This window comes from Poromitra crassiceps (genome assembly GCF_964638095.1).
Source record: "Poromitra crassiceps genome assembly, chromosome: 16".
In the NCBI taxonomy this organism is placed as follows: Eukaryota; Metazoa; Chordata; class Actinopteri; order Beryciformes; family Melamphaidae; genus Poromitra; species Poromitra crassiceps.
Genome location: NC_139645.1, coordinates 35185649 through 35204951, shown reverse-complemented (window position 1 = coordinate 35204951; position 19303 = coordinate 35185649). Strand labels below are relative to the sequence as shown.

The 19303-nt window shown below is 43.0% G+C and overlaps 1 protein-coding gene across 1 annotated transcript in view; it reads right to left on the bottom strand.

The window, feature by feature from the left end:
• Positions 1-19303, bottom strand: part of LOC310791606 (intermembrane lipid transfer protein VPS13C-like) — a gene marked incomplete at both ends in the record, with an annotated part of 155036 nt that overhangs the window by 71491 nt on the left and 64242 nt on the right. Inside the window, 5 exons of the mRNA XM_083653271.1 lie at positions 105-164; positions 941-1020; positions 1756-1912; positions 2914-3047; positions 3695-3794. Coding sequence (XP_083509397.1) covers positions 105-164; positions 941-1020; positions 1756-1912; positions 2914-3047; positions 3695-3794 — 531 coding nt within the window. The remainder of the gene's footprint in view (positions 1-104; positions 165-940; positions 1021-1755; positions 1913-2913; positions 3048-3694; positions 3795-19303) is intronic.

The window sequence follows — 19303 nt, the reverse complement described above, 5'->3', positions numbered from 1 at the left end:
GGAGAGAGAGCCAATAGCAGGCTGAGCTGCAGCTCTGGGAAACCCCTGGTCAGATCCTAAACAGGATGTGTTCAGAGAGCTGTGGTAACAAACTCACTACTCACATTGATCATCTGCTCTGTGTTCTTGTATACAGTGGAGAAGTTTGGTCCAGACCGGTCCGCCTGAGGAAACACAACAGACAGACAGACAGACAGAGAGTTTAGGTTTAGACTATTTAACACACATTATGATAAAACAGCCATAAAACACCACAGAAGAAGAAGGATTTATTACATCACTGATGACATCACTGATGACACATATAGATCCTTTCCAAAAAATTTGAATATCTTGGAAAAGTTAGTTTCTTTCCAGAATTCCTTTCAAAAAGTGAAACTTTCATAGATTATAGATTCATTACACACAAAGTGAAATATTTCTAGCCTTTATTTTTCATAATTTTGGCCTACAGCTCCAGAAAACCCCCAAAACAGTCTTTCAAGAAATTAGAATAGTGTGAAGAAAATCAGCAGTTACTTATCCCATTGTTATCCCCCATTAGTGCTAATTTTAATTTATTTATCCTGGTTGCTGCTCCACCCTCTGCCGATCTGGGAAAAGCCGAAACTGGCTCCATGCTTCCTCCGAGACATGGGCAGTAGCCAGCCGCTTCTTTTCACCTGACAGGGGGAAGTTACTTCTCAGTTATGACTGACTTCAGCCTCAGTCCACTCCCTCTGAATCTCCGCCAAATTTTTTAATCATCTTTGCTTGACAATCCGCTGAAGCCCACGGTCATCCATGTTATTTCCATGATATCCTGTTTTTTTTGGAAAGGATCTGTATACATATTTTAGATTTGTTTTTATTTGATTTGTCCTATTCTAAGCAGTCCATGCATGTCCCAAACCCCTAAACCTCTAAGCAATAACCCAGGACAGCCGTGTGATGTTCCCACCTTGAAGAATTGCACTTTGAGCAGCTCGGCTCCAGACTCCACAGAAGAGCTGATGAGACAGAGAGGCTCGCCGGCCGAGTCTGAAGAACACAGAGAGGAAGAGAAGAGGAGAAGAGGAGTCACACGTTTGATCCCGACATCCTGAGTGGGCTTGGACCACAGACATTTTATATATTGATATCTGATATAATATCTGAGCACTAATATCTGATGACTAATCTGACAGATTAACAACATGGTGATCACTAATATCTGAACACTAATTAATATCTGATGTCTAATCTGACAGATTATGAGTATCAGACCGAATGGATCAAATTCTGAAGTGAAACGAGTAATTTCACCGGGACTGTGTGATGTTCAAAATTATTTATCCACTCTTTTCCAGCCCTGACACAGTAGGCTATGGCTAGGCTATGACAAATGCTGCATTCAGGTGCTGCTCGAGCAAAGGAAATGATCAGGAACTTATTTTCCACATTTCCACATGAGCGCATGTTCCTTCAATGCCAGGAGCGCCAGAAGGGGGAGACAAAGGTTCTGCACTACAAAAGTTACAAATTCTAGCTCCATCGTCTACTAAACAGCTGGTTAAGAGACACTTGGAATCACTCCAGCAGCTAGTTTGGAGACACTTTGAGAGAGAGAGAGAGAGAGAGAGAGAGAGAGACAGAGAGAGAGAGAGAGAGAGAGAGAGAGAGAGAGACAGAGAGAGAGAGAGAGAGAGAGAGACAGCCAGACAGAGAGAGAGAGAGAGAGAGAGAGAGAGAGACAGCCAGACAGAGAGGGAGAGAGACAGAGAGCGGTGAGCTGACCGGTGAACTCCTGGCAGGTCATGCTGATCTTGCTGATGTAGGCGGAGCCACACATGTCGTACTTCTTGACTTTGGTGTCGATGCCCAGCTGCTCTAGCTGAAACAGCAGGAAGGGAAGCTCCACCCCCTGCTTGGGCTTCTTCAGCTTCAGCACCACCTGGGACACGAAGCAGACGAGTCACAGTGTTTCACAGACAATAAGTCTGTTGCTAAACAAGTCATCGCTAAACAAGTCATTGCTAAACAAGTCATGGCTAAACAAGTCATTGCTAAACAAGTCATGGCTAAACAAGTCATTGCTAAACAAGTCATTGCTAAACAAGTCATTGCTAAACAAGTCATTGCTAAACAGGTCATTGCTAAACAAGTCATGGCTAAACTTGACTTGTGTATTGTGAGCTCAAATGTTTATGAATGTGTATGTTGAGACGATATATTGTCTTATATTCCTGATGAAACTGAAAGCTTTGGGGTTCAGTGAGTCAGTAGTCGAATAGGTAGGTTCTTATCTTAAAGAGTACACATGGTGGATGTTAATGATTACTATCCAGTCCTGAGATACCAGAGTGTGGCGTTCTCCAGGGGAGTGCCCTAGGGCCTCTTTCTTTCCTGCTGTATGTAAATGATTTGAAACCAGCGTATTCATCTGATCTCTTTCTTCATGCAGATGCCTCTGCCTTACTTATGTCGCACAAAGACAAAAGTGTAATTGAAGAAACCTTAAGCTCAGAGCTTACATTGGTTAGTTAGTAGATGGCTAAGTGACAACAAGCTATTTCTCCATCTTGACAAAACTGAGTGTAATTTATTTGGTTCTAGACATACCAGTAATTGAAAGATGTCTGATGTGGTGAGGACATGGGTTTGAGGGTACTTACAAAGGTTAACCATCGCATCCGTTGATTGGTTGAGTTCATGTTACGCCCAAAACACACCTATGATTAGTGAATGGACATCAACTTAGGCCTTGTGCCTTACTTTGTGTGCCGCTTAAATAGCGATTTGGATTTGGACACGCCCTCAACGCACGGGTGTGATGCCTTTTAGACCATGTGCTATGGATTGTGTTTGGAGAGCGATTAATGGCGAGTACAGGGACATGTTGGTCACACGTCCAGCAGCAGAGTGAGTCCTCTCTCCACCTGGTGCGCTTTTTACCTCTTTGATCTGAAAGTTAAGCAGAACGTTAACGGTGTTCTCGCCTGGCGCGCCGTTGGCGACGGCCGGCGGAGCACCGCCTCCTGCCGGTGACATCACCGCCTCCATCTGCTGCTCACACAGCTCCGCCTTCTCTGAGGACACAGAGGAGAGACAACACGTGAGTTCTCTCTTTCACCGACTTGATGTTTCTCTGAACAATTTCTTTACAGACGTTTTCAGGATAAAACAGAGAAGTGGTCATCATTTCATTTGGCAACAGAGCCGAACCTTTAGACTTTCAGATCATCCCATCGAATACAAATATCAACCCTGATGTTGATCTCCTTTAGATCTGAGATCATAAAAAAGAGACCAAGAAAGATGTTCATGTTGTATTTGTGATCTAGATCAGCGATGGGCACTGGCCATCACAACAATCTGGGTTTCTCATGTGGAGAAATAATTGGTGACCCCTGCCCTAGATGAACAAGTTCCTAATGATAATGGTAAATAATGATGCCCAGAGTTAATGGTGCCGTGACAATGACCAACTCTGGACTACTGACCAACTGCTAAAGAGTCATCCATTCTTAAATTTGAATGATGATGACTATTACATTGTCGTATGTGAAGGGGGCTGCTATTCCAAAGACTGATTGCACCATAGACAACTGTCTTTTTTAAGGCATTAGATTTTGGGCGAGGTATTTGCTCATCAACTGCTGCTCTCGTGAAAGGACTAACATAGCATTAAAACATTTGACTATGTTGAGAAGCAGAAGGTGTGGAGTGGACTCACCCTGCCTCTTCAGGTCCAGCTTGTGCTCTTGACTTCCCTCTGCGATGTTCTCCAGTAGGATCTTCATCAGCACGCCCAGGTCCTCCTGACCCAGACTCACCTGGGGAGATGGTTACACTTTAACACCTCACAGGGTGAAGGCGGACACATGTTCTAATGTAGAGGGTTGGATAACCAGCCTATTGACAAGTTGACAAGTTTTAGTTTTGACAAGCCTGTTGACAAGTTGTTGTTGTTGTTTTTTAGTTTGATCTTTTAGCCTTTATTGATCATGCTGATCATGATCATTGATCATGAATCACTGCCGATCGAACGTAATGTAATCATGCACCTAGTGCTTTTTGATTGGTCATGAAGTGTGATGCTTTTTTATGATGTACCGTATTTCCTCTATTAGTGGCCTCTATTCCATTACAGGCCTCTGCTCTAATATAGGACGGGGGCACGGCCTGCACGGACAAATAAAGGCCCCTCCCTCAATACAGGCCGGGTCAAAAAAAAAAAAAACGAAGGAGCAAAAACTACGGTGAATACGGTACTGTAAATTTCCCATAACACAACGCATCTACCGTGTGACGTAACCGGACGTAACGCAGACAAGAGAAAAACAAACAAACATGGCACCGACCAAACGAACCAGACAAAAGTTTGACGTTAAGTTTAAAGAGAGCGTTGTGCAATATGCAGCGGAACATTTGGTACAGTGTGATGTGGAATCAGCCCTTCAAGCAGAGCCTGCACGATGCCTACGACGAGTGGATAGCTGGGGACGCAGATAAGCAGTACACATAGCTGGAGGTGGAAACCTAAAAGCGCCTGCTCGACGCCTGCTTGTGGACTGGGTGATCGCCGCCTGGGACAAGCTGGACAAGGATCTGATCAAAAAGTCCTTCCATGTTTGTGGACAGTCTGTGAAAACTGACGGGAGTGAAGACAACCTCATCCACTGCTTCAAGCAGGGACAGCCCTGCGCCGCTGGACGGGAGGCTCTCGCCCAGCTGCGTTAGCGGGACCAGGAGAACAGACAGGCAGCCGATATGAGGAAGATGAAGAGGAACTGGTCAACAATGAACTTGTTGTTCTGGATGATGTTGATGATGATGACGCGGAGGATACCGACATACTAGATGAGGAGGAGGAGGATACTGAGTGAGTGAGTGACCACCAATATTTATTTGCGTTGTTTGGTTTTATGCAATATTTTGCAATAAAAGTCATGAAAATAAAGGAGTATGTCCATGAGAGTTTAATATTAAGAAATAAAGGCCTCACTCGAATACAGGCCTCTGCTCTAATATAGGACGGGGGCTCTCTGCGGCTCAGTAAATAAAGGCCCCGGTTACTATTAGAGGAAATACGGTATGTATATTATGCTCATGTTTTGTATTATATGTGTGTGTGCCTGCCTGTCTGTCATGTTCATGTTTTTTGGGCTCTCTCTGTGCAGAGCAAATTCCCTGAGGGGCAATAACGGTTTCATTCATTCATTCTATATTAAAATTAAAATAAAAACTGACAACCGCTTAATTTTTATTTAGATCACTAGCTACTTTATCATTTTGTCTCTCCATATATTATTTTTATAACACATTTGGGTCAAATGCTACTACCGTAAATTCCGGACTATAAGCCGCGGCTTTTTTCCCGTTTTTTGGGCTTTTTTGGCCCCTGCGGCTTATATAACGGTGCGGCTTATCTATGGATTTAAAAAAAAAAAAAAAAAAAAAAAAAAAAAAAATCTCTCTTTTTTAGCACTCTTTCTAACTATAAATCCACTTCTGTTTTAATTTCCTCTCTTGCCCTCTTTTCACCACACCATGGACACTGTGTGCACTGTAAAAAAAAAACACAGGTGGTGTTGTGTTATGTTGTTTTGTTGAAATGTTAATAAATGGGAGCTTCCTCAAACAGCCATCTCTTTCCCGACAATCCCCTCTGTGCATGAACCCTTACATATGGTAATTAAACATTAAAACACAATAAAAAAAAAAAAAAAAAAAAAAAAAAAACATTAAAACACCCGCGGCTTATAGTCCGGTGCGGCTTATATATGTAAAAAACAGTCAATTTTGCAGGTGCGGCTTATACTCCGGTGCGCCTTATAGTCCGGAATTTACGGTACTTCTTGTGACAACAGGTGTTGCTGTTGTGGTATCTCATCTGCCCACTGTCTGCCCACTGCCTACCATAATTAGTTATACTATCTTATAGTATCTTATAGTTGTCTTTTATTCTTAAATATTAAGTTATGATGTATAAAGAACAGACTAGTACTGGCTTTTAACTAACAGAGAGAGGGGGACAACAGGATAGACATTCCGACTCCTTTAGGCCAGGGGGGAGAGAGTAGTAAATGTAGGAGACTTAAGGTTAGAACAAAAGGCTTGATTAGGATGAAGGGGAAAACAGGGGAGGTCACACCTTTACACACCGAAATGCAGGAAAGAGACTAGCAGCACATACACAAGGAGGACAGCTGTATTGTCTTTAGAGAGAGAAGAGAGAGGAGGGGGTCTCTGGGCTAGGGACTTGAAAGGGTAGAGAAAGGGGGGCTCTGGGGGGAAGAGAGGGTCCTGCAGGAGATAGGCAAATGGTCAGCTTTTGTTCAAAGACAGAAGACAGGATGGAAGAAAGATAAGGGGAAGCGAAGACAAAAGGGACTCACACACTAAAACACACTAAAACACACCCAGAGCAAGCGCACACACATCTTGGAGTAAACTTTTGATTGGACAGGGGGAGAGACAGGGAGAACAGTGAGTGGTCAGATAGAAGGGAGAGGTGGAGTCTTGGTAGGAGGGGCTGAAGAAAGTCAGAGGTTATTTAACCCAACGCAAAGCAGGGCAGGCTAGAGTTCAAACTTGATTTTTTAGACTTTCTTAGAGATTCTTAGACTTTCTTAAGACTTAGGTTATTTTCTCTCGGTGATTTCCCTGCTAGAGTCACCTTGTCCTTTTTGAATGCTGAAGTTTTCATTTCAAATAAAACCTGTTTGTTTGAGACCTCAACCATCTGCCTCTAGACTCCTTTTTCTACATATTTTTTGAAACACTGCCCACACACCGGACCTGCCTTGAGACGACACAGTGGTGACCCCGAGTGATTGGATCTGGACTGCACACCACCTGGAGGACGCAGTGCGGGCGCTGGAGTTACTTCTTGCCGTGAGTTAAAACACAAAAAGTCCTATTCAAAATGAACACGCAGGTGTTGTGTGGGGGTTTGTTGGAAAATATGTTTAAAAAGATAAGGGGAATAAGGACGACAGTTTTGCCCAATAATATATTGTTGTGTGCGCGTTTTGGCTATGGCGAAACTGTATGATAAAATTGTCTGACTGTCCGTGGCCAGGAGGAGCAGGAGGTGGGCCTGTGTATGATGGCACACATTAAAAAACTAGGGCAACAGTTAATGGATCAGCCTCCGCCCTCCAAGCGAATGAAAAACTGAGAGAGAATGAGTGAGTGACTAGAAATATATGAGTGAATGGGTTTTATAACTTGGAGTGATTGGGAATTAAATGGATCATTGAATGGTGAATATGCGTGAGCTGCGTGGTTTGGTGCTAGGCTGTGTAACAGGATGGAGCAGCAAAATGGTGGTTGTGTTGGTGTGGAGAGGAATGGCTGAGTTTTGCGTAATGTATGACTGAATGCTGACTGTTGAGTTTGTTTGTTGTGGTAGAATGTGAAGATGCGTCTGAAAGGACTGCTTGTGTGGTATATTGCTGTGACGGGGAGCCTACATTTCCCAGCGGTCTTGCGGTAAACGGGAAGCTATGTGGGACATTTTCAGGAAAAAACGCGAATGTGAAAGTATGGTTGTGGAAAATGGCGGCGGACTGTTTATAGAATAGTGATTGTTGTGACACTTGAGGAATGACTGTGGAATGAATGTTGTCGCGAGGAGTTTGTGGAGTGAGTGAGAGTATTTGGAGTGATAGCGCGAGTGTGTATCAAGAGGCGGAGTTAAAATATCCGTGTGTGGGAGGCTGTTAGCGCCAGCTGGCATGAACGCACGTAAGCATGTAGCATTAACGCGTCAATGTGGCTAGCTCATAGCATGCTAAGGTTAGCAGCTAACTATTGCTAGCAAGGCTCACATGTGGCGTGGTGAAATAACTATTAACTGGTTTTGGTTTGAAAAGGCATTTATTGATGGCTAACATTTTGACTGTTTATAAACGCTATAATGTATGCTTGCTGGCTGTTTGGAGATGAGAGCTGAATATGAACGATACGTGAATGAATGAATTGACGATAACATGGAACATGTAAGAAAGTGTATGGTATGACGCTGTTGTGAGGCGTATAATTAAATCATTTTGATGGCATTTTTGTTGGTTTAAGTAAGGCACATGAATAAGTAAGAGTTTATTTACAGTGAGATAGGTTACAAGTGAAATAAAAGGGATGTAAAGTGATGAATCATTTAATGACTGATATTAATACTAATTAATAAATTAATATGATCATATTCATTAAAAATAAGACATGGGAATTAGATCTAGACTAATTTAAGTATGTCTTTACAGTATTATGTTATTATTTCTCTTTTTGTAATAATAATAATTATAGATAAAGGACTTATAGTTTTGCCTATTTCTGAAGTGATAAATGGTTATATTCTGAATATTTTTTAAGGTAAAAAATTAAGAAACAAAAACAAAATAAAACAATTTAATGCGTTTATGTTATAAACTGGGTTTAAGTGATGCATTGTGTATGGCTGTGTGTGGGAATGGTAGCTTGTTTTTAGATAAGCGACTGTGGTATATCCAGTGTAACAGCGCCATCTTCTGGGTGAAGTTAATAGTGTATCACATAAAAATGTACTCACAACAGACACGTCTTTTAAGGATGCACATTTGCATGTTACATGTTAGCACTAACAATTATCAGATTAAATAACGATAAAATAAATATAATAAAATATAAATAATTAATTATGATTATAAATAAGAGATAACTTAGATATTGATGGGATGAAGACTATGGATCAGATTAACTTTTCTTTTCTTTTTTTTTTAATTATTTTTGTAATACTTTTATATGATGTGAGTTGACTTAATGTGATATTTTAAGCAATAGTATTGAACATGCCTTTGTTTCTGTCTTTTGTTTTCGGCTTGAGTGGGAGCCGAGGATGGGAGGCGATGCTGTTTGACTGATTGAAGCAGGCTCAGGACTGGGTTGGCATCCTCCATTTGTCATCAAAATCCGTCAGCGGTGTGCGAGAGGCGTTCGACTGAAAAGGCGAGTGAAACTTTGTCCACAAATCCCGTTTAGGATCATAACCACATAATTACATTCACATTCGTGGCGAGACGTATAGGTTTAGGAACACATGTACTTTAGTTAAATCTACATAGTGATGGGGAGCTTGGCCATTTGACTGAGCACCAAGTGTTTCGTTGTGAGAAGACACTACTTGACAGAGTGTGGACATAGGCTGGAGTGTAAACACTTTGGTTGGAAAAAAGGTAGGGGTTTTTCTTTTACAGGGAAACCAGAGGAGGTGAAAAACTGTTTGGCTGTGTTTTTTCTCCCATTCCTTTTCAGGTATTGGCAAAGTAGTGTGGTAGATATATGAGTAGTTTTCTCTTTTTTCCCAAAAGGTGAATGCTGCAGCTGACTCCTGATTGTAATTACTTAGGAGATTATGATATAGTGTAAAGTTGTACGACCAAATTCGTAGTACTTCCCACAGGTGGCTGAATTGTGAATTACATCACTTTAGGATATTATTGGCTCTCGCATTGGTTCACTGGCAAACTTATATTTTCAGGACATAATAGTACACATTAAATAGGTTGTGTTTTTTATAGTGGGGTAAGCTGGTATTGGAAAATAGAAACAGTGGGGTTTTGAGCAGCTGATATTTTTATTTTGGGAGTTTAGAGGGTAAATACTGTTTAAAATGGGAGTGGGAGCAGGCAAATCCTCTAGACCAGTGGGTATAGTGGAGCAGAATAACCCATTAATAAAAAATATAGCTAGTGTGTCGGACAAATGGAGCAAAAGATGGCCGGACATCAAAAATCCGTGGCCAACTGATGGAACATTTGACCCGGAGGTAATACAAACATTACAAGTCTTGATTGAGTCACACAAAGCAGGAGAAAAGAAGGGGAGAAAAGGAAGGGAAAGGAAGGAGAAGAGAGAGATGGAGTTAGCGCTACTGCAGCTTTTCTCTTTAGAGGGAGAGAAATTGCTGAAAGTTACTAATGCTAAGAGAGAGGAAGTGACAGATGCTATTTCAAAAAGGCTGGAGGAAAAGGGGATGCTGATGACAAAAGTTGATTCACCATTTACACACCTAGAGATGAGCAATCCACCACCATATCAGAGAGGGAGTGATGTAGTGACCCATGCTCAGTTGCCACTTATTAATGCTGAAGGGAGGTATGAGATGACAGATGGGCACAATCGAGTGATAGAGACAGGGAATTGTAAGTCAGCTATTGGACTATACCCAGATGCTGAGAAGAAAGAGGACAGAAAGGATAGGGATAGGAGGGGGCGTAGGAAAGGTGGAGATAGTGGGTCTGAGGAAGGGGAAGATGAGCAGTGTGGAGGCTACGACCCAATGGTGAGGAAGTTGTTAGAGGAGGCTGAGAAAAAAGGGGCTAAGTCTATGATGAGAGAGAGAAGTAAGAAAGAGAGTGCATGTGCTTTAACCAGTAGTAGTGAGGAGGAGGAGCTGGATGAGGAAGCTGAAGAGAGACTGAGAATGGTGAGAGCAGAGCTTTTGGAGTTGGAAGAACAGGGCGAGGATCTACAGAGAGAGAAAGATAGAACCAGCAGTAGGAAAGAGCTGCAGCGGATCGCCAAGGAGATGAAGTCGATAGATAAGAGGAGGACTAGGGTGAAGTCAGCTGAGAGGAGATATAGTTTGAGAGCAAGGAAGAGTGGGGGTGGGAAAATGTTGCCAATAGTAGTGAGGGGAAGAAATCTTGAGTATAAGCCATGGGGAAACTCGGATATGTCCGAAATCAGAGAGAAACTTCCCATTTTGCAAGATGGTGCCCATCCCTGGATAGCCAAACTTGAAGAAATCCAGGTTGGTATAATGCCTGCTATGGGTGATATGAAAAGGCTGTTAGCTAGCCTTATAGGAGTATCAGCAATGGAGGAGTTATTTGACAAAGCAGGGTTGAGGAGATATATAGTAACTTCAGCCCATGATGCAGAGCTTTTTGCGGCCAATAGGGGGCGGTTGTGGACAGCATTGAGGGAAACGTTCTCAGCTAATGTGCACCCAGACAATATCCTAATAGAGATGTTGAAAGAGGACGAGAATCCTAGAGCGTATGTAGCTAGGTCTCTTCAGAAGTGGAGAGACATCACAGGTAGCGACCCAGAGGAGAATAGGATGGAGAGGTCTGTGATTAGGGGAAAAATACAGCAAGGGCTCCCTCAACTAGTGAGAGCGAAGCTACAGGAGGTAGTTGGGTTAGGAAATATGGCCAAGGGGATTTATATGGATCACTTAGCTCATCAAGTCGAGTTATATCGAAAGAAGCAGTATGAGATCAAACAACAGGATCAAGAGACTCTTAGGAAACTAAATGTGATACACTTGACAGAGAGCCAGAAAAAAGACAAGAAACAAGCAGTAGTAGCTGTAGTGCAGTCTGATAGTCACATGGCACCACAGGGTCCGACTCCAGTGCAGACACAAGTAGTGGGGGAGCCACAGCCGTCTGGATCAGGACCGATGGGATATCCGTGGCCGTTTGCTGCTCCTTACCAGCAGTGGAGGGGTGGAGCCAGCAGAGGGAACTTCAATAGAGGGAGTTTTAGCCAGCAGGGAAGAGGCAGTTTTAACCAGGGAATTCAGCAACTGAGATGTTTTGCATGTGGGCTGATGGGACACTTGGTACGTAACTGTGAAAGGATTGGGGGGTCGTACGGTAGAGGAGGTTACAGAGGCATAGCGAGGGGAAGTTACGGTGGGATGCAGCAGCAACAACAAAACATAGGACCAGTAAACCCCTACATGGGGTCAGCTGGTTATTAGGGGTGCCTATCGAATCCGAGGGGCGGGTGTCAGCTGGTGGTCCGCTCTGATATAGATCCTATTGTTAGTGTGAACGTTAATGGTCAGCCTTTAGAACTAATGGCTGATAGTGGAGCAGCGTTCACCTGCATAAGGTCTAGACAGGCCGCTCATCTGCCCATGTCAGGGAAGTATGTGAGGACAATTGGATTCGAAGGAATTAAACGGCTGATACCCGCTACTCGACCAGTGGAGTTGCAATATAAGGAACAGAAAACAAAAATACCAATACTTGTTTCAGATAACACTCCAGTGGCGTTGTTAGGGAGAGATGCACTGTGCAGGTTAAATTGCACAATTAAATGCACGCCGGATGGCTGTAGAATAGAAGTCCCATCAGGGAATTATCATCAGCTGCCTGTGTGGGGAGAGGGAGGAGCCATGGTATATTGGGTGGGAGCATTGAGTGAAGAATTGCTGGGACCAGCTAAACTATGGGAGAGATTCATAGATGCGAATGTGAAGGGAGCAAGTGTGCCAGAATATCCTTTCCACTGTACACTACAGTATCACAAAGATGAGGCTCAGGTAGATTCAGATGAGTGGATGAAGCAACAACCAGAACAGGTGGAGATCAGCTCAAGTTGCATAATTCTAGGACCGCAGGGGGTAGCTATGAAAATAAACAAAAGTGACTTTCTGGATAGAGAGTATGGGATAGGAGGAGGTCTACCACATGTGACTTTGAGAGTAGCGGAGGACTGCTATCAGAAGGATGTAGGAGCAATGATGGTAGAAGCAGAGAAGGCTATTTTTGAAGTAGTGAAAGGAAATTCTGCACTCTGGGTGAGCAAAGATCAAAGATTCATAAAAATTATGATTTCGGCACAGGGGAGAGGCAAGCCACAGGCAGTACAAATGACCAATGAATCAGTGTGTGTTGCAGCAGAGGAGGAGAGAGACTATGAGGAAGAGATGCTGCGACAGGTGCCAGAATGTCTCTGGTCAAAACATAGCACAGACATAGGACTTGTAAAATCTGCACAACCAGTGAAAGTGGAGCTTAGAGGGGGAAGTTATCCTCCATGGAAAACTCAATATCCGTTGAAAGGGGAGGCTATTGAAGGCATAAAACCGCAGATAAATGGATTATTAGAAGCTGGAGTTCTAAGAGTGACACAAAATCCACAGAGTAACACGCCCCTTTTGCCAGTAAAGAAGCCGGATGGTAGCTATAGACTAGTGCATGATTTACGCCTAGTGAATGAGGTTGTGGTAGATTATCCAGCCGATGTACCAGATCCCCACACTTTGCTAGCCCAGATCCCTGCTGAAGCTGCATGTTTTACAGTGATAGATTTATGTGGGGCATTTGTTAGTGTTCCACTAGGGGAAGAATGTAAAGGGCTGTTTGGGTTTACCTATGAGGGGAGATCATATGAGTATGAAAGATTGCCGCAGGGATTCAAGCACAGCCCACACATCTTTAATAAGATTTTGAGGGAAGATTTGAGGGAGATAGAGATGTCGATAGGAGGTACTGTTATACAGTATGTAGATGATATCTTGATTTGCTCTAATGATAAAGATCAGTGTCATGAGGACTCAATGAGACTGCTGAAGCTATTAGCAGCGAAAGGACATAAAGTGTCACAGAAGAAGTTGCAGTACTGTAAAGAGGAAGTGATCTATCTAGGACAAAGAATAACACAAGGCCAAAGAGGGATCTCTGAAGTGCATTTAGAGGCTATTCGAAAAGCACCTAAACCGAGAACAGTGAGGGAGATGTTGGGTTTCTTGGGTATAGTGGGGTATTCATCAGCATGGATTGAAGATTACACTAGGATTGTTGCACCTTTGAGGGCCATGAATAAAGAAGCAGGGAGTGATTTGCTACATGGTAACCTGGTGTGGACACAAGAAGGCCATTTGGCGTTTGAAACAATAAAACAAAGATTGCAGGAAGCACCAGCTTTAGCGCTGCCAGATTATGGAAAGAATTTTGTTTTGTATGTTTCTTCTTCAGCTAGTGGGAGATATGCATGTGCCGTTCTAGCGCAACCTACAGGAACAGGGGTGAAACCGCAGCCAATAGCATACTACTCTGTAGCGTATTCAGGGGTGGAGATGGGGTTGGCACCTTGTTATAGGGCGATGGCAGGGGTTTACTTGATGTATGAGAAAGCATCAACGGTGACTATGGGATACCCTGTAACTATTTTGACACATCATAGTCTTAGGAATCTTTTTAAACCATGGCAAGCATGTTCTAACTGCACCAAGGATTAGGGATTATCATAGATTGCTAGAGCAGGAAGATGTGACGTTGGCAAGATGTAATACAGTGAACCCGGCTGAGAGTCTGCCGACTGAGGAGGATGGGGAAGAGCACAATTGTTTGCTAGAAGCAGAGAGGTACTCAAAACTGAGGTCAGATCTACAAGCAGTTCCACTTAAGGAGTCAGATCTTGAGTTTTGGACTGATGGAAGTTGCTACAGGGTGGGAGAGACATTGAGTGCAGGATATGCAGTGGTGAGAGGGGAGGGAGAGAAGTTTGTTGTAGAAAAAGCAGAGGTGATTCCACAGCCGTGTTCAGCACAACTAGCAGAATTAATTGCTCTGACAGAAGCATGTAGTTTGGCAGAAGGTAAGAGAGTGACCATACATACAGACTCAGGGTATGCACATTCAGTCTGTCATCTTTTTGGAGCAGTGTGGAAGAGTCGTGGTTTTAAGAAAACTGATGGCTCACCAATACAACACAGTGTGCAGATTATGAAGTTGCTACAAGCTATGATGAAGCCTAAAGAGATAGCGATAGCTAAATGTGCAGCACATAAGTCAGGTGTATCTAGAGTGACGAGAGGGAACAATGCAGCAGATGAAGCAGCGAAGCAAGTGGCAAGAGCTGATAAGCCAGGGAAAGTTCTTTTGGTGATGCATGAGATAGAGTTGGAGGATAAAATCACACTGAAAGATATTGTATTGATGCAGGAAGAAGTGGATGTGATAGATAAACAGCTGTGGAGAGAGAGAGGGGCTAGTCAAGACAGCACTGGGTTGTGGAAGAACCATGAGGGATTAGTAGTAGCACCTGCAGACCTGCTAGGATTACTTATCCAGGAAGCACATGGATTGGCACATGTATCGAGAGGGGAGGTGAAGAGGAAGATAACACAGGAATATGGGTTTTGGGCTCCGTATTTACTGGAGCAAATAGACAAGGTGATAGGGAGATGTATCAATTGTCTGAAAAACAATGCGAGGAGAGGAGTTCTAGTACATCCAGGGTACATCCCGACACCCAACGGGCCAATGCGAGATCTAATGATTGACTATTGTGATATGGTAAAGCCAGTGGGGGGCAAGAGATACATGCTAGTTGTTATTGACAAATATAGCAGATGGGTAGAGGCCTGTCCGACGAAGCACAAGGATGCGCACTCAGTGGCTAAGTTTCTGTATAGAGAGATCATCCCTCGTTGGGGGATACCAGATCGAGTTACATCGGACAACGGGAAAGAGTTTGTGGACAGGGTGATTAAACTTCTCTTGCAGAAGTTATGCATAAAACAGAGGCTCGGATCGATTTATCATCCACAAAGCCAGGGGGCGGTAGAGAGGATGAATGGGGTGCTTAAAAACCGTCTAGTGAAAATTTGTGGGCAAACAGGGCTAAATTGGATAGACGCACTTCCGTTAGCACTAATGGCCTGTCGTTCGAGTGAACTGCGTGGATTGAGGTTGACACCACATGAGCTGGTGATGGGGAGGAGGATGTCAACACCATGTCTGAGAGTGGGGGGGAAAGGTCCAAGTTTGTCTCTCCTAGAGGAGGAAATGAGAAAATATGTAAATTACTTATCAACTCTCCATAGAAGTATTGCTACATATGTCTCTGAAAAACAGGCAGAGGGGAACAGAGGAGAGGAAACGCAAGAAAGGAAGATACAACAAGGAGACAAAGTGTTTGTAAAAGTGTATCGCCGGAAATGGTATAACGCCAGAAGGGAGGGGCCTTTTGAAGTGGTGCGTAGTACTGGTACAGCTGTGCAAGTGAAGGGATCACCGACGTGGCATCATGTTAATCACTGTGTTAAAGCTCCAGAAGATGAGAGAGAGGAGGGGTTGGAGATTGAGGGAGGGGGGACAGGAGAAAATGCAGGAGAGGAGGTACCAGAGGAACAGGTGGCTGTTAGCGTGGGTGATGATGGGAATAATGATGATGGAGGTGATGCAGGTGGAGGGGGAGACACAGAAAGTGAAGGGAGAAGATTTGAGACCATTGACCTACGAAATGTACCAGGCCCAAGTGAGTCAGATGCAGGAGGGGGTGAGGCAGAAGAAGAGAGTAGAGAGGGAGGTGGTACTCCAGGTGAACAGCACGGAGGGTCAGCAGAGCAAAGGGATTCAAGACCAGTCAGAAAGAAAGTTAAGCCCAGGAAGTTTGAAGACTATAGTTAGAGGGAAGTCAGGAGAAGTTGTTCATCTACCATGTAGTTGCCCGGAGTTGGACGGGCACTGGCAGAATAAAGAATGGGTGAATCTTGTGTATAGCGAGTCAGGAGATGGAGAGAGAGCAGAGGAGAGAAAGTATGCGATGCTTAGTGACTATGAGAGAGAGAGAATGATGGCAGGCAAGGAAGGAGATTGTTCGCTGAGGATAAGAGATGTAGAGAAGGGAGATGAGGGTGAATATGTGTGTATATTTTATGACTCAGAGTTGGTAAAACCAGAGAGTGAAGATGAGGTGATGAGAGGAGGACTTGCATTTCAAAGAGTGACGTTGGTGGTGGATGAGAGAGTGATGACTGAAGTGAAAGTGGATGAGAATGGTAGTGGAAGTATGATTGGATGGACTGGGGAGGAAGAGATTTTGACAGCTAATGAGACAGCTAATATGACCAAGGAGGAAGTGCAGTTGGAGATCATAGAGGAGTTAGAACAGAGAGAGAGAGTGTTTAAGGAAGATAGTGACAGTAAGAAGAGTAGAGTGACGAGGCATCTGAGAGGGAAGAAGAAGAAGAGAGGACATAGACAGAGGGCTAGAGAGTTATTAGAGCCATTGTTTAGGCAGGCAGAAAACAATATTTGGTATCAATGGATGAAGTATACAGGAAAGACTCAGGGTAAGGAGGAGTGTTACATATGCTCTAGAGCGAGAGATGACCTTTGTTGATAGTTAATACCAAACATAGCTGGAAAAGTTGTGAGCGGAGTGTGAGAGATTTTGAGAGGGTGATGAGAAATAGGTTTAGAGGGATAGGAAGGATAACAATGACACCCCTCTGTGAAGCACAATGTCTACAACAGCTGGGATCCAAGGAGTACTATAGTGAAGACTCACTGACAGGAGCAAAGACTGTAGATTTGGAAGGAAATGAGACAATCAAGGAGATAGGATTTAAATGTAAGAACTTGGATGTACGCATGGGAGAGCCAAAGGTGCCAAAGGGGTCAATATTACAATTAGTGGGATTTTTTGAGTGTTTTGAGAAGAGGGGGTTGGAAGAAGTGGGATTTTTGGATGAGAGGAAGTGCAGTACCATATGGGATTTGACCTTTAAGGGGCCAAAAAACAAAGATGTGTTTGAGAATGACTGTGCTATTTTGAGTGAGACGAGGAGAAGCCGCATTACAGCTACAACTGTAAAGAAGGGAAGACAGGTGTACCCGACTCCACAAGTGTGTCCTTATCAATATGCTACTCAAGCAGTGGCTGATCAGTTTTGGATCTGTGATGGGGAAAATCTGCTTGCCACATTACCTACGAACTGGAATGGAAGATGTGCAAGGGTAGAAGCGCTTAGACCAATAGTAATTATTCCAGAGGGGGAGCTAGAGACAGTGCCAGTGAGCTCAAGAGTCAAGAGGAACCTAGGAGTTTTCAGAGAAGGTATATCAATGCAAGGAGGAATTCCGTATGGAGTGCCGGATGACGCAAGAGCCATAAGTACATTATCATCAGCATTGTCTTCAATTTTCCTGCCTGCCTATGCTATAAATATGCAAACCGCGTGGATCAATCTTATTTACTATAATCAAATGAAGTTTTTAAATGAGACACATGAGTCATTAGATGCATTGGGAGCACAATTAGATGCAACCAGTGAAATGGCTTGGCAAAATCGACAGGCACTGGATTTTCTGCTAGCGAGTAGTGGAGGAGTGTGTGAATTAATTGGACAAGAACAGTGCTGTACCTACATTCCCAGAAACACAGGATCTAATGGGAGTTTTACCCTAGCCATGCAGAGACTGAAGAAGTTGAGAGATGAAGTACACCGTAATGTAGGTTATGAACCGGAATGGATGAAGTGGATGAAACAGAGCTTTGGAGGATGGGGGTTGTATTTTGCAAAGATTGGGAGTGTGATTGTGTTTTGCTTGGTGAGTCTGGGAATTGTGTTATGTTGTTGTATTCCGCTGGTTAGACAGTTGATTGGAAAGGGAATTGAGAGAGCGATGAACATTCAAGCGGTACAGATGACAATGATGAGAATAAGGAGGCCTTAGAAAGAGTAGAGAAGTGAGAGGTAGGCTTGATGTGAGTTTAAAGGGGGGATAGGAGAGAAAAAGAAAAAAATTAGAAAAAGAAAAACCTGTTGAAATAAGTTGCATGAATTATTTCAATGAGAAAAATTGTGTGGAAATTATTGTTCTTTTTACTTTTTTTAAGATGTTGTTATGAAGTTTAATTTACATAGAAGTGGGGGTTGTGAGTTGATTAAACTGAATGGAGGGAAATGTATGAGTGTCAACTGATGTATATAGAGACCTCAAAATGTGTGAGAGGTGACTTAGTGTGTAACTAAATCAGAGATGCTCTCAGCCATAAATAGAGACTTAGAGAAATGAATAGGGGAAAGAGAGAGGAGGCATATGCTTCTATTGTAAATAAATATTGTTTAAGGGAAACCAATGAGGGGAAAGGGTTACTGTTTAAAGAGGTTAATGTGGAGAGTCGCTAAAATGGAATGAGCATGATTGATTTAGAGAAAAATAAGAGTTAGACCAATGTGTTATCCTCAAATTTGTCGGGGCAAGATACTGGTTGTTCTTTCTGTTTTCAGGAAATTGCCGAGGAGGAACCAGGAGTGTCCAGAATATTGCTGTCTGGGGTTACAAGGACTCAGAGACTTAACAATGGACTATTGACCCTGGATAAGCACTGGGGGACACTCTCCTGGAAATGGACTTGGAAACTTTAGGGGTTAAAAGATAACAGGGGTTTTTGAGGAACACAATGGGATCTAAAGAAGTTAAATGTTGCAGGTTTTTATGTTTTTTGGATTTACAGGTTTTTATATTTTTTGATGTGTGTAATAGTGGGAAGAAAATGTTTAAGAATGTTGATAACTGTGATTATAGACTAAAACTGTATGAGTTAAGAGAGATTTTCTCTAGTAGATATAGATTTGTAAAATTAGTGATATAGGTTAATTTGAATTGAATTGACAACAATTTGGATGGTAAGTAAATAGGAAAATGTTGATTAATTGGACTTATTTTTGAAGGTCTCAGAACTATAGTCAAATGATAAAATTCTGGCGTAAAATAGAGAATTTAATGCATGTGGAAATGGCAACTAATTGGCTGAAAGTTGT